This window comes from Corythoichthys intestinalis, chromosome 21, assembly GCF_030265065.1.
Source record: "Corythoichthys intestinalis isolate RoL2023-P3 chromosome 21, ASM3026506v1, whole genome shotgun sequence".
Lineage (NCBI taxonomy): Eukaryota > Metazoa > Chordata > Actinopteri > Syngnathiformes > Syngnathidae > Corythoichthys > Corythoichthys intestinalis.
In genome coordinates, this window is record NC_080415.1 from 19732778 (window position 1) to 19748466 (window position 15689).

At 40.2% G+C, this 15689-nt stretch overlaps 1 protein-coding gene across 2 annotated transcripts in view; it reads left to right on the plus strand.

Annotated features, from left to right (window-relative positions):
* Nucleotides 1–13728, plus strand: part of cpxm2 (carboxypeptidase X (M14 family), member 2) — a 57580-nt gene extending 43852 nt beyond the window's left edge. For both annotated transcript variants that reach the window (XM_057826794.1, XM_057826795.1), the window contains exons 10-14: nucleotides 637–816; nucleotides 7030–7327; nucleotides 7446–7585; nucleotides 7907–8006; nucleotides 12760–13728. In XM_057826794.1, the coding sequence (XP_057682777.1) occupies nucleotides 637–816; nucleotides 7030–7327; nucleotides 7446–7585; nucleotides 7907–8006; nucleotides 12760–13001 (960 nt within the window). In that variant the 3' untranslated portion in view covers nucleotides 13002–13728. The remainder of the gene's footprint in view (nucleotides 1–636; nucleotides 817–7029; nucleotides 7328–7445; nucleotides 7586–7906; nucleotides 8007–12759) is intronic.
* The last annotated feature ends 1961 nt before the right edge of the window (nucleotides 13729–15689 follow it).

Here is a 15689-nt window from a genome sequence, read left to right on the forward strand (position 1 = left end):
CAGCCATCACCCTTTGCTCAAAGAGCGGCATGCCCGCTATTGGCTGAGTCGGAACCTGCAGGCAACAATAAGTGCACAAAATCATCTCCCGAGAATCGATGTGTATACATTTTTATAATATACGTACCCAATTTCATTCTAATTAAGTTTAGTTAGTGTTGTCACCGAGAAGAAGAACAACAAAGCTAGCGAGATCTTGAGCCTTCCCACGGCCTAAAAATTATCGAATGAATTCTGTCAATGACTATCAAAGATACATCTTCACACCAATTAGTTTATCTCTAGTAGATGTCCAAACCATCCACTCTTCAAATGGGTTGGACGTCTTATCACTTTCAATTGCAACCACTGAGTTAACTTCTTGAGAAAGAGCTTCCATTTTTAGGGGTCCTAAATTATTCACAATTAAATTAAATAGAAAAATGGGTAAGTAAGGAATAAAAAATAGCACCTAGAAAGTCATGAAGATTACCATCAGTGTTTAATTTCCCAAGAAAATTGATATCAAATCTGCATCTAATTTAGATTATGCATGTTTCGATGTTTACATTGTACAATAAAAAAAAAAAAAAAAAGGTTTAAAACATCTTAGTTACAGGTCACGCTTCATGAGGATGTTTTCCTCCTCGTGCGTAGGGTTCCGAGCTTAGCGGCTGGTCTCTGGGCCGGTGGAGCAACGACGGCATCGACATCCACCACAACTTTCCCGACCTCAACTCCATACTGTGGGAGGCCGAGGCTAAAAAGTGGATCCCTCGCCGGATGGCCAATCACTACGTGTCCGTTCCAGAGTGGTACCAATCAAAAAACGCCTCGGTCAGTAAGTTTGTCTGGACTTGGATCTTTATTATTGTGTTTAAGTTGTGCAAATGCTTTGTTATCTCCACTGTAATTCCTTATTTCATATTATTACATCAATGCCAGCACCCAAAGAGGAGTATGTGGGCGCAGAAGCGGCGTCTATTTCGGGATGAGCGGATGCGCCGTCGTCTGTCAGTGAGAAGCGGAAATAGGATCCGGGCTTCTATAAAAAGCTCTCCGGCAGAGTTGTGACGTTTTCTGGTGTGAGTCATTCGCTAGGGGGGTTCCAAAATAGCTTTTGAGGCACTAGGATACCCAACACTCAGCATCAGGACCACTGTGGCGTAATCTCAAGCCTGCTTAAACTGGGAATGTACAAAAACAATCCTTCTTATTCTAAAATACACATGAACAGGCAGGCACAGTAGCATGTAGGGGGACTTCGGGCAGCCTAACCAGGTGTTTGTGTGACACAACACAGGCACAAATTATAGACAGGTGCTTGTGTGAGGCTTTTGTGTCAAATATTAATAGGAATATTGGCAAGCGCAAGGCAGGTGTGGAGTAGGAAAGCGGAGAGGCAGGATTGCAAGTGGGAAAATCATGTTAAAAAAATCTACAAAGTACAAATTGGTACTAGAAAATTTCGAGAGAAATTGCGTGGGGATGATCGGCTCTGTTGGTCTGTACACTCACATGGGTACCGTGCTGTTGATTTTGTGTCACTTCCTTGTTAATTTTTGGGCATTTACAAGTCACTCCCTGTTTACGGGTTACTTTCTGTTGATTTGGGGGCATTTCTATGTCACCTCCCAGTGATTCTAGGTCACTTATTGTTGTTTTTTTGCAAAAAAAATGACCATCTATGCTAAATTTTGTAGGTCCACCAATGGAGATTTTTTTGTTAGAATTCGGATCACATCCTGTCGAATTTGGGGGAATTCAGGGTTAGTTCCAGTTGTTCTGGGGCAGGGGTGTCCAACCTTTTTGCAAAGGGGGCCAGATTTGGTGTCGTAAAAATGTGGGGGGCCAACCTTGGCTGACGTCCTTTACGTAGAACAATATATTTAAGCAAATTTTAGCGAGCCATTCTGTGTGTCACATTTGCCTTATTATTTTTTTTTTAAATGAACAATTTCAACAATGGTGGCTGAGTGGTTAGCACATCCGACTCACAGTTCTGAGGTCAAGGATTCAATCCCAGGCTCCGGCCTTCCTGTGTGGAGTTTGCATGTTTGCGTGGGTTTCCTCCGGGAACTCCGGTTTCCTCCCACATCCCAAAGACATGCATGGTAGGCTGATTGAACAGTATAAATTGTCCGTAGGTGTGTGCGTGAATGGTTGTATGTCTCATGCCTTCTGCCCATAGTTAGCTGGGATAGGCTCCAGCACCTCCGCGACCCTCGTGAGGAAAAGCGGCATGGAAAATGAATGAATGAATGAATTTCAACAATCTCGCAACTAGCCTTTGTGCCATTTTCTTTCGACTCTTGGGCTCTTGCGAAATACTGCTGCTGTAAAATTAAGCTAGCTTCAAGTTGCTTCAATTTCTTGCTACGTATCTTCCCTGTAATCTTGTCATACATGTCAGCGTGTCTTGTTTGGTAATATCGCCTCACATTGAACTCTTTAAAACAGCGACTGTCTCTTTGCAATTGAGGCAGACACAGTTGTTGCGTATTTTAGTGGAGGCAAACGCAGTTGTTGCGTATTTTAGTGAAGAAATAGTCCAATTTCCACCTATCCTTGAAGCGTCGGCCGTCGCAGTCAACTTTTTTTTTTTTTTGTTGATTGTCGCCATTTTAGAAAATTGGGAGTAAAGAGTCACACGGGGTAATGTTGCTAAGAGTGCTCCTGCCTTTTAGTGGGTAAATGAGGAGCAGCATTTAGTGTGTAAGCTGGTAGCAATACTGCTGACTAATTTATTAAGTCTGTCTGTGGGCCAGACTGTATTGATTTTATGACAGAGACTGGGGACCAGATGAAATTTGACCACGGGCCGCATTTGGCCCCCGGGTCGGAATTGGACATATCTGTTCTGGGGGCTTTTTGGGGTCACTTCTTGTGTTTTTTTGGTCAAAAATAATGACCAACAGTAATATTTTTATTTTACGGTACACAAGAAAGCCCGCAAACAGATGGCTGAAGACATGTCAACAAAGCACATGGATTACTGGAACCATGTCCTATGGTCTGATGAGATGAGCGGGCTTTCTTGTGTACCGTCTTCAGAAGAGGCTTCCTCCTGGGGTGACAACCATGCACACCAATTTGATGTACAGTGCGGCGTATTGTCTGAGCACTAACAGGCTGACTCCCCACCTCTTCAATCTCTGCAGCAATGCTGACAGCACTTCTTTAACGAAACACATGACATTTTGGAGGGAAAATGACAGGCAGTACTCAATTTGGACATTTAGGGATGTACGTAGTTTCTAAGGGGTGTACTTACTGTTGTTGCCAGGGGTTTAGATATTAATGGCTATATTTTGAGTTATTCTGAGAGGGAAATAAATTAACTCTATTATACAAGCTGAACACAGACTACTTTTCATTGTGTCAAAGTGTCATTTTGTCAGTGTTGTCCCATGAAAAGATATACTTAAAGATCTGCAGAAATGCGAGTGGTGTACTCACTTTTGTGATAGACTGTATTAGCATTTTGAAAATGTGCAGTTTTAAAGGTTTTTACCATTGGAAATGAATGGGGCGTTTTTTTCATTTTCTTTTTAAATCAGAAGATCCTGCATTGCAAGGGCGTAGATTTGCATAGGGACACTACCAACTTTTCAGGATGCTCAAATTGTACCCACCAACTTTTAAGCAACCTTATTGGCAGTATATCATGAGTTCAGTTATATAGGTAATTTAGATTATCTTTCCATATGCTGCATGGATAGAATTGACCCTACCATTATTAGATGAATTACTTTCATTATGTTCAGGCTGACATTTATCCCATTTTCACTTGCTGAATGTGCCAGTACATTTTACCCTCAAACACTCGTTTGATTGGCTGATGACGTGACACCCCCCCCCCCCCCACACACACACACACACACAGCCCAGACAGAAATACAACATGCCGCCTCCTGACGCGGGACGGATATTAGAATTATATTTCAGCCAGCACCATCACCAACCAAAGTACGTAATATAAAAAGACGTCAATGTTGTGGAGGTGGGGAACACACCACTAATTTTGCTACTGAAAGTCCGGCCTGCATCAGAGTTAGCATAACCCATAAACCCTGACCCTATTAAACTGTATAAATTTGCTAACCTGCAAAACTCAAGAAGGAAGCTGCTTAGAGAGAAGTGTCCTTTGGTTTGTTTTGTACTCTTAACGTTAATTAAACTGTGAGAAATGTAGTGAACCGAGGTTTAACTCCTTCTCCCAAATTTTCATTTTTGTTTTATTTATTTGTTGTTAAAGCAGCCCAAAGGAGCTTTCATTTTTTTATTGAGTTTGGTTATGTTTGTGGACAAAAGCAGTAGTATTTTCCTGGAAGGAAGGTTCCATTTTTATTTATTTTTGGTATTCCCGAACTAAGACGTTTTTTCAGTTGTATTTAATTTCTTTATTTTGAGCGTTCTTAAGACAATTGTTTTTTGTTTTTTTTTTGTTCATATTGGTGAGAAGTGTATCCCTGACCCATGTTCACCCAATCTGTTTGGTCTTATTAATGTCCCGTCCCCAGCAAAAAGTGTACATGCAGGTTATGCTGTTATATCGTCCCTACCAATGTTGAAACCAAACCTACGCCCTTGCTGCATGGCGTCAATTTTTGGAAGGATTCAAAGTTGAAATGGTGAGAATCTATAAAGCATGTGGTCTTTGTGCTGTGCCCCAAAAAATGGATGGGAAAGAATGCAAAGCATCCCCACCACAAGGGAACGAAATTAAAAGTCACAAAACAAACGTAATATTCGGACCAAAAGCTGCTACTTTTTCCCCTCATTTTGCATCCTGCGCCTTATAGTCCAGTGCGGCTTATTTGTTGATTTATTTGGGTTAATAGGTGAGAATTTTTTTCACTGTGGTGTCTTAAGACCGTCATAATTATGACATGACACTCTCATTGGCATTACTGAATGTTTATGACGGATGTCATTAAGTGTTATCCGGCAAATTATGTCATTTACTCCATTTATATCCAGCTCGGATCTTTTAAATCCATTCAATAGTGAGATAAATCGCCGGATAACACTAAAGACATCTGTTATAAGTAAAGATGTCCCGATCGATCGGGACATCTTTACTCATAACAGATGCAAGTCATTGGGATGCCGATCGATCGGGTCCGATCGGGTCATTTTCAAAGTATCGGAATCGGCAAAAAATATCGGACATGCCTTTTTTAACATATATATATTTTTTAATTAAATCGTTTTCAAATTGTATTTAACTTTACAGACAAAATGTCTTACACTCATCCAGAGTCTTTAGTTTTGGCTTAAAGTAGGGCTATCAAGTTTATCGCGTTAACGGCGGTAATAACATTAAAATATTTAATGCAATTAATGCATGCGCTGCATGACCCACTCACGCATTGTCGCGTTCAATCTATAATGGCGCCGTTTTACCCATATATAGAGCTAAAAGGCAGCATAAAATGAGCAGAGAGAATTTTGGCAGCCTTTGGAACCTTTTTTAAATTGGCTAATGCCTTACAATCCCTCTCTCAACAATCAGAAATATTGTGGGAAGCAATGTGGGAAGAATTATAGTAGTTGATCCTTTTCTTAACACCCTATGTTATTTCCCAACGCAGAGAAGATATATCAATTGGTGCCACTATGCACAGTCATGGTTGCACTTCCCATCATGCATTTGGGCAGAACAGTTAAATGGCTACAGTATCATTTACTGAAAGCGCAACAAATACACTAGATGGCAGTATTTAGTCATGATATACAAAGTCACATTTATCCTTTAAGAATTACAAGTCTTTCTATCCGTGGATCCCTCTCACAGAACGAATGTTAATAATGTAAATGCCATCTTGAAGATTTATTGTCATAATAAACAAATACAGTACTTATGTACTGTATGTTGAATGTATATATTCGTCCGAGTTTTATTCTTTTTTTTTCTTAATGCATTACCAAAATGTATATGATCGGGAAAAATTATCGGGAATGATTGGAATTGAATCGGGAGCAAAAAAAAAAAGCAATCGGATCGGGAAATATCGGGATCGGCAGATACTCAAACTAAAACGATCGGGATCGGATCGGAAGCAAAAAAACATGATCGGAACAACCCTAGTTATAAGCATTCATTAATGCTCATGACCGTGTCATGTCATAACTATGAATGTCTAATGACAGTCTTATGGCGCGACTGTCAAAGTGTTACCAAACACCGTAACTAGCAATTAATGAAACAACTGGAACAGCAACTGAAGAAAACATTTGCACAAAACATGAATCTTGATTGTCATATACATCTGTAGTGCTACAATGAATGCTAGGAGGCATGTTGGACAACAACAGTATTGACAGCAGGTGGCCGAAGAGGTTGACTGTCTCCCCCAAGGGAGCAGTGATGGCCAAAAAAGCTTCTTGAAGCAATGAAGATTGGCAGCCAATTGGTTCAAAGCTTCATGGTGGTTCTTTTGGTCTTATGACAGTCATATGAATCCGCCGTCAAATAAAGTGTTACCAGTTAATATCTTTGGGTGTAAATATCTCATAATACAGTGAGGACCGCTGCGGCTTATAGTCCAGTGCGGCTTATCTATGAACAAATGTCGTTTGGGTGTCAAATTTGGTGGGTGGCGGCTTATAGCCCGAAAATTACGGTAGTACAAAACAAAACTTGTCAAAAAAATTAACTATAATAAGACTGAAAGAAACCAAGGAATTAATATACACAGAGGGAAGCTGACTGGCTTACACAAGGGAAGTGTTAACGAAGGTAGGCGGAAATAAAAACCTAATCAGACAAGACATGAACTTAACAGACATCAAGCAAAACCCCCAAATAGCTCAAATATCTGTATTATTATCTTTTATTATCATTTAACCTTCCTTTAGATTAAAAAAAGTTAAGTATTTTTTGCCAAATGCACATGTAATTCTTTGTTTTTTTGGAAAACGTCAGGTCACTTATATCTCGCAATACCCCTGTATCACAGTACTCCTCACACCTTGATTATATAATTATTATTATAATATTTTATAACCTCCCACTCAATACTAGCCTTGTGTACCCTTTTGTAGGTTGCCATAGAGACACGCGCTCTAATCACCTGGATGGAAAAGATCCCCTTTGTGCTGGGCGGCAACCTTCAAGGGGGTGAGCTGGTGGTGACCTTCCCTTACGACAAGACCCGCTCACAGGGCGTGACCCGCGAGCAGACGCCGACGCCTGACGACCACGTGTTCCGCTGGTTGTCCTTCGCTTACGCGTCCACCCACCGCCTCATGACGGCCGCCAATCGCAGAGTGTGCCATCGGGAAGACTTCGCCAAGGAGGACGGGACAATCAACGGAGCGTCTTGGCATACGGCGGCAGGCAGTTAGTCACTCCAAAGAAACTTTCACAAGTACTGGGACCTATTGCACTTGACAAGTGTCCCAGTACTTTCGTTCATACGATGCAGTTACGGACAACTTTTGTGTACATGTGTTGGCAGGCATGAACGACTTCAGCTATTTGCACACCAACTGCTTTGAGCTGTCAATGTACGTGGGTTGTGACAAATTCCCTCACGAGAGCGAGCTGCCGGAAGAGTGGGAGAACAATCGCGAGTCTCTTCTCGTCTTCATGGAGCAGGCACAGCAAAACGCACACACATGGCCCACGCAAATGATACAGAACACAAACACACCTGTCTGTGAAGCAAGTTACTGTTCTGTTAGCGCACCTACCATGTAGATATTCTATTAATATGCAAAAGTTGTGTTACTTGATTAATTTCTAAAAGTATCTGTAAACTGTTTATCGTTATCATTGGCAACCAACGATTTAAAACGACGCCCTAAGCCCTGCCCTGTCATACTCTTGTCTTTCCTGTCCTCCCTCCCTTGATATTCCATGGATATTACAGCCCTGTTTTTACTCTGCCATAAATGCGGATTATTCTTCAATACACAGGTGCATCGTGGGATTAAAGGCATGGTGCGGGACCTTCAAGGCAACGGAATCGCAAACGCCACCATCGCCGTGGACGGCATCAGCCACGACATCCGCACAGGTGCGCAAACACCATTGAAGTTTTTTGTTAACTCATCAGCTGCTATTGACAGCGCTAGACATCGAATACAATTTGAACCTCCCAGTCAAATGCAGCAAATGAGTTAATAAGAACTTGAAAATAATTCTGTCGTCAAAACCAAAGCAGCTTTAGTTGAATTTTTATTTATTCCAGACAATTGTTTTAGGTTGTTTCATTTACTTGACATGTTTCGGCGATTACTCCCGCTGTCGTCAAAACCAAAGCAGCTTTAGTTGAATTTTTATTTATTCCAGACAATTGTTTTAGGTTGTTTCATTTACTTGACATGTTTCGGCGATTACTCCCGCCTTCGTCAGAGTGTCACTGATGCTGGTGTGACGTGTCATTTATCAGCTGATGGATGAAAGTGTGACTCACCTGCATAGGCGGATCTACTATTCAGGCAAAGTAGGCGATTGCCTTAGGCCCCCAACCCCAAGATCTTGGGCCACCGGAGCCAGCAGCACCCCCAACTATTCGTCATGTATAATTATGTCAGCATACCAAACAAACAAATAACAAAGAAAGCCATTTGAATGCTGCATTTATATCATCTCTCCCCCACACACATGCACTACAATGGACTGTTCCACGACGACGGACTGAGTATCAGTCGCTTAGCTTCCTTTAGCACCGTTTAGCTTCGCTTGGCTTCATTTAGCATCGCTTAGTTCCCCTTAGCTGTTCGTTAACTTCACTTAGCTCCCCTGCGTTTTTCACGCCACTAAGCTCGCTATTTTTACAGCTCACTTGCTACTTTGCACGTCGGCTATCGTTTATTAGGCTCGAGCGTATGACGTGGCACTCGCGAGGTTTCCGCCCCTATCGCCATGTTGGAAGCAGGAAGTTCGGTGTCTGAACTCCGGGAAACAAACAGTGAGGCATTTCGACTCGGGTCGCTCTTTAAAAATGATTGGAAATTATTGTTCGGTAAAGAATTGCAACAACCGATCGAATACAAAGGAGAATGTACAGCTCGAAGGAACCCCATTGAGTTTCTTCCGGATCCCTACATGGAGAAAAGGCAAGGGAAAGCTCATTTTTGAACTTACCAAACGTCGAAGAATGGCATGGGTGGCCTCGATCAGAAGGAAGGGCATAACGTTTGATTCTCCAGTTTGCTCTATTTGTTTGTCTACGCAAATTTCGGTAACTTTATGCCCTAAGTCGGCCTGTTGTTAACTAAGGCTACAGCTAAACTACTAGCATGCATACATGTGCATTGTCTTCATAAGACATAGTTCCTGTCGTTTCTAAATGAAAAAGCTGTAACATAGGGTGACCAAACGTCCTCTTTTGCCCAGACAAGTCCTAATTTCACGTAGTATCCTCGTGGCCCGGGCGGGTTTTATAAATTCATAAAAATGTCCGGTTTTTATGATTTTTCACGGGACCAATTTGAAGAGAATCCTCCGGCCGCTGGGTGGCAGCAGTTGACATTGCTCCTACTAGAAGGGAGGGAAGGAGGAGTTCTTGTTTTTGTTGGCAGTTTACCCCTATCATGAGGCATTACCGCCATCTACTGGGTTGACGATTTGGCCACAATGCCTGCCCAGTTGTTAAGTTTTTTTTACGATAAATACGTATATAATGGCAACTATTGACTTCTGTCGGAGCTTTGACTGTAAAATCCCGTTTGGTGTCGCATCGTTGCGCTGCCGATGATTGTAAACTTTTATAGCAAAGTTAGATTTTTGCCTCAGCTAGCTATCAGTAAGCTAAAACGTGCTAGGCATTATGGGAAACGTAGTTTTGAACTGCTTCGTTTGGAAACATGCTGGTTGAATAGTTAGTCAGTTTATTTCGGTTTTTGTTTGTGTGCAATCTAGAACATTGAATGAGAATATCAATTGAATGGGAATAACAATTTGTCAAGGACAATTGTCGTGATAGTAATTTATAAAAATGTTTAGTTGGCACATAGCCTACTGTGTGTATGGGTATTGACTGGACTACATTTCTGTGGGTCTGCATTATATATTATATATATATATATATATATATATATATATATTTTTTTTTTTTAAATTTTAAGTCATTATTTTTTTTCAAAGTGCATTTTTCCATCCAGAGTGAGGGGGCATCTTTGAGTGAATTTCGAGTAAAATTCAAGTATCTTGAGGCCGGGCTGAGTGTCCTCTTTTTTGGAAATCAAAATATGGTCACCCTATGTAAGATGTTGCCGTGAGATAGTGGCAAAGAATTTGTACACAGGCTACATTGTCTGCAACAAATCTGTTTTCTAAAACACAGCATTGATTTGTCACTTAACTATCACAGCTCAGCACAGCACAAATTCAGATGTTCATGACAATGAAAATGTAAACACACATTGCCTATCTTTGCAAGAACGATGGTGTTGCTACGGTCATAATGTGCAGGTCCTGCACCGATCCGCAGCAAAACGGTTCGTAGCTTTGTAGCGATTTGTAAATGCAGTATGATGTCCATTTAGCGGAGTGGTGGAAGCTTGTCGACATTTTTATTCCATTTGTGTTCGGCTTGCTCGTAAGGGTCAACATTGTTCACATCCTTAAGTTTGCTCACATATCTGTCCTTCGCCGTGGTAACAAGTTTGTCTCTGTATCGAACTGGCAAGTTTTCCTTACTTTTTCCATCTTTGGCACTCGTAGTTGAATTGTATTTGCCGTTAAGTTTAAATGTACCGTGATGCAGACGTGCTTCCAATATGGCTGCGTTGTCGCAAATCTCGCATGATCCCGTGTTGCTGTGACGTAAACGCTCGAGCCTAATTTCGAACACATGAGCGAACGTGCTCTCCATGAGAGCCAAAGTGTAGTGAAGGAGAAGTTGAGAACAGGCCACTAATGCCTCTTTTAACTTTCTTCTTCTTCTTCACACCGAACATAAAATACACAACAGCACACCCTGTGGCGAAACAATGCAGTACAGTTCCAATCAATTATACAATAACACTCAACAGCTGGTTAACAGCATGTGCTAACGAAAAAATTTTTAATATATTAGTGACACCACAAGCACTGACGAAGAATGTTTTTTTAAGGAGGGTAAAGCTTTCGGTCAGCGGTTTAGCGAACGTACCTCCGGTGAACATTTCAAAATAAAAGCACGTCATGTTCGTCATATAAATAACGATTTCTGGAGTTAATCCCACATACTTCAGAATTAATATTATAATATGTTGAGTAAATTCTACAGAAAACAGATTCTACACTAAGAATAGGTTTCAAATCTTTATGACAGATATGATTGGCAATAGAGATGTGGTCCGATCACGTCATTTTCAAAGTATCGGAATCGGCAAAAAAATATCGGACATGCCTTTTTTAATATACTTTTTTTTTTTTTTTTTGATTAAATCGTTTTCTAATTGTATTTAACGTTACAGACATAATATGTTACACTCATCCAGAGTCTTTAGTTTAGGCTTAAAGTAGGGTTATCAAATTTATCCCGTTAACGGCGGTAATTCATTTTTTAAAAAATTTATCACGTTAAAATATTTAACGCAATTAACGCATGCGCTGCACGACCCATCACGCATTGTCGCGTTCAATCTGTAATGGTGCAGTTTTACCCATATACAGAGCTAAAAGGCGTAAAATGAATTGAGTGAATTTTGGCAGACTTTGGAGCCTTTTTTTAATTGGCTAAAGCCTTACAATCCCTCTCCCTACAATTAGAAATATAGTGGGACGCAATGTGGGGAAGAAAGGTAGTAATTTATCTTTTTCTTAACACCCTATGTTATTTCCCAACGCAGAGAAGATATATCAATTGGTACCAGTACGCGCAGTCATGGTTGCACTTCCCATCATGCATTTGGCCAGAACAGTTAAATGGCTACAGTATCATTTACTGAAGGCTCAACAAATACACTAGATGGCAATATTTAGTCACAATATACAAAGTCACATTTATCCTTTAAGAATTACAAGTCTTTCTATCTGTGGATCGCGCTCACAGAAAGAATGTTAATAATGTAAATGCCATCTTGAGGATTTATTGTCATAATAAACAAATACAGTACTTATGTACTGTATGTTGAATGTATATATTCGTCGGAGTTTTATTCATTTTTTTTCTTAATGCATTGCCAAAATGTATATGATCGGGAAAAATTATCGGGAATGATTGGAATTGAATTGGGAGCAAAAAAAAGCAATCGGATCGGGAAATATCGGGATCGGCAGATACTCAAACTAAAACGGTCGGGATCGGATCTGGAGCAAAAAAAACATGATCGGAACAACCCTAATTATCATACTTTACACTTATTCTATCAAGTAAATTTCCCCCCAAAATGCGACTTATACTCCGGTGCGATTTATATGTTGGTTTTTTTTTTCCTCTTCATTGCGCAATTTTGGGCTGGTGCGACTTATACTGAGGTGCGACTTGGAGTCCGAAAAATACGGTAGAAAAAAATGAATCGATTGCGATCTCAGAACGAAGTTCCTTTCTGTAACTTGAAGGTGGAGGTGAAAGGTGAAACCAGTTCATTATAAAGAACTAGCAATGTGGGCTTTATTTTCATTGACAATTAGCATGCAGGACAAATTTAAGGGAATGAGAGGTGCTGCATTGATTAGCGGTGAATTGAATCAGTGACAGCCATCAATAAATCATTGAGTTGATAATATATTTAACCTTTAAGATATAAAACCTGCTTTTTTCTTGAATTGTCTGTACACCGTATATAATGTTAACTCAAATCAATAGTGCTATTTTTTTTTTTTTTGTGCTCCAGCTGCTGACGGGGACTACTGGCGCCTGCTGAACCCGGGAGAGTACCGAGTGACGGCTCGGGCCCCGGGCTACAGCATGGTGAGCAAGAAATGCGAAGTGGGCTATGAGATGGGGGCCACCCGCTGCGACTTCACGTTGGGACGTACCAATCTGTCTCGCATCCGCGAGATCATGGAGCGATTCAACAAGCAACATGGTATCAAAGCGCCCACTAGGGCGCTGCAAGCTCGCCGCGCCGGATGAAGACGACCGACGATGGTGGAGAACTCTTAAGAACTGAAAGCAGAACCAAATTTTGACTGTGGGGACTTTCAAAAAAGAAGACGCATTGTGGTTGAAAAATATCTCAAAAATAAGACCGTACAATTTTTAATTTCTGTTGTCTTGCTAACGTCTCCAAATAAACAGTGCTACCTTCACTTCCAGATTAAGTTAACGTTAAAAAAAGATGTGTAAAACTAAAGATGAATGGAAATTCTATATTTAACACCACCGTTTTCAACCAAACCCTAGTACTTTGTTTAACGATTTTACACTGTACTTATCGTAAATCAACAGAATTTTGGAAATGTAAATAATAGACAAAACAGACCTGAGCATCTAATCTCATGTATGTACATTAAGGACCTTTTAAGTTATGTAAACCACTACATAAGCAAAGAAACACATAAGCACTTTGCTTCACACGAAATAAACACTCAAGTACTCCAATTCTAATGCTGTTTGGATTTTCATTTATGGAATTAAGGAAAACCAACCCATCAAATTCAACACTCATCATTCACTGCCATTAACGGAGGAGAGATATCGCTGTCAAAAAGGGCTTAACTTCATTTTTCAAGAGTCTGAAGTTGTCAAAAAGCCAATAGTGGCAAAGGAAGCACTATTTGTGTGTTCCCACTGAGGTGTCCACTTCTCACTTTCGCCAGTGTGTTTTTATGGATCATTGGCTATTTTTTGTTCTTTGCTCATTCCCAAGGTGTGACTGTGGCCGTGTCATTGCCGCCCACGCTGAGGCGCATCGAATATTTGCTCCACACACCAGAGGGGACTAAAATGTTGTGTTTTTCTGTGTAGAATTAAACTCATTGGATGACATTGACCTCGACAAACGTACAATTTGGCTAGCGCCGCCAATGGCAGACTAAGAGTTTAATGAAAAATCCTAATTCGTGCATGGAAGCAGAGTTGTTTTTGGCAGCCCTTTTAATTTTCATCTTTGTCTGTTGGACGAAAATACTTATTAGTCTTCGTCATATTTTAGTAATTTCAAAATGCGTTTGCCATAGGCGGAGTTGACTTTTGGGGCAGGGGGGGCACAACATGTTGATGACCCCGAAACGCAGTGTCAGCAATAAAATTAACTTACAAGAATATTTATAATAATTAGCTGACAATGAGCGTTTTTTGTTTCCCATCATTCTTGAGGGGAATTCTAAATCAGGCTGCTTAGGCAATACTTTTTGTCAACATTGTCATCCATTGAATATTGTACGCCCGCCAGTGTCGTGCCAATGTAGTTACCCTAGTCAAAAATTGTATCCCCTGGGCGGAGCCATATGGAGGTAGATTTGTGTCTTTATTATTCAATCAAAATATGTTGCTTCAATTAAAAAAAAAAAAAAAAAAAAAAAAAAGTTGCTTCAATCAAAATATAAATTTTCAACCGAAAAAATGTCGCTTCAATTTAAAAAAAAATGTGTTGGAATGCAAAATAAATGTTAAACTCCATAAATGCATGTGAAAGCTATTTTTCTTTGATTTTTTTTAATTTATTTTTTTTATGTCAAGTCTTTTTTGATTAAAGCAACTTTTTTGATTGAAGTAATGTTGATTTGTGTTTGGGACACATTTGGGCTAGGACAGTTTTGTCTTTATTATTCAATCAAAAAATAAGTTGCGTCAAAAAAATATAGATTTTCAAAAAGAAAATCACTTCAATCAAAAAGGAAGAATTTCAATCAAAAAAGGTTTTTGAATGCGAAAAAATATTTGAGATTGAATTTGCATTTGAACACTTAAATTGTCATTGAAAAACTTTTCTTTAATTGAAGCTATCCTTTTTGTGTTTGGGCCATGTTATGATTTGGACATTTGTGTCTAAATGATTCAATCCCAAAAAGTTGCTTCAATCAAAAAAAATATTTTCAATCAAAGAGAAAAATCATTTTTTTAAATATATTTTTTAAAATATATATTTTAATATATTTAATATATATTTTTTGTTATTATATGCAAATGCATCTTCAAACTCATCTCAACCATGAATTTCTCCAGCTGCAATCTCGACCCCATACCATCTTCTCTTCTTAAAACCTGTATTCCCACTCTCATTCCTCTTATCATTAACATCATAAACCCCTCTCTCACCACTGGCTCAGTCCCCTCCCCACTCAAACTCGCCACCATCACACCCCTCCTGAAAAAACCTGGCCTTAACCCCGACAACCTGGACAATTTCAGACCCATTTCCAATCTCCCACTTCTCTCAAAAATTCTGGAACGATCCGTCATAACCCAACTTCAGCACCATCTCCACTCCTCCCATATGTTTGAAACATTTCAATCTGGATTCCGTGCACACCATAGTACTGAAACAGCTCTCGTCAAAGTAACCAATGATCTTCTCCTTGCCGCTGACTCTGGTTCCATCTCCATCCTCCTCCTCCTCGACCTTTCTGCCGCATTTGACACCATTGACCACAACATCCTCCTCCACTGTCTTCAGTCAATAGGGATATCTGGCACTGCACTCCTCTGGTTCACCTCCTATCTCTCCAATCGTCACCACTTCGTCTCCATCAATAACCATAAATCCCACACCTCTCCAGTCAGCCATGGTGTCCCCCAAGGTTCGGTCCTCGGCCCCCTCCTCTTCATAATCTATATGCTTCCCCTCGGTCAAATCATTCGCCACCATGGACTCAATTT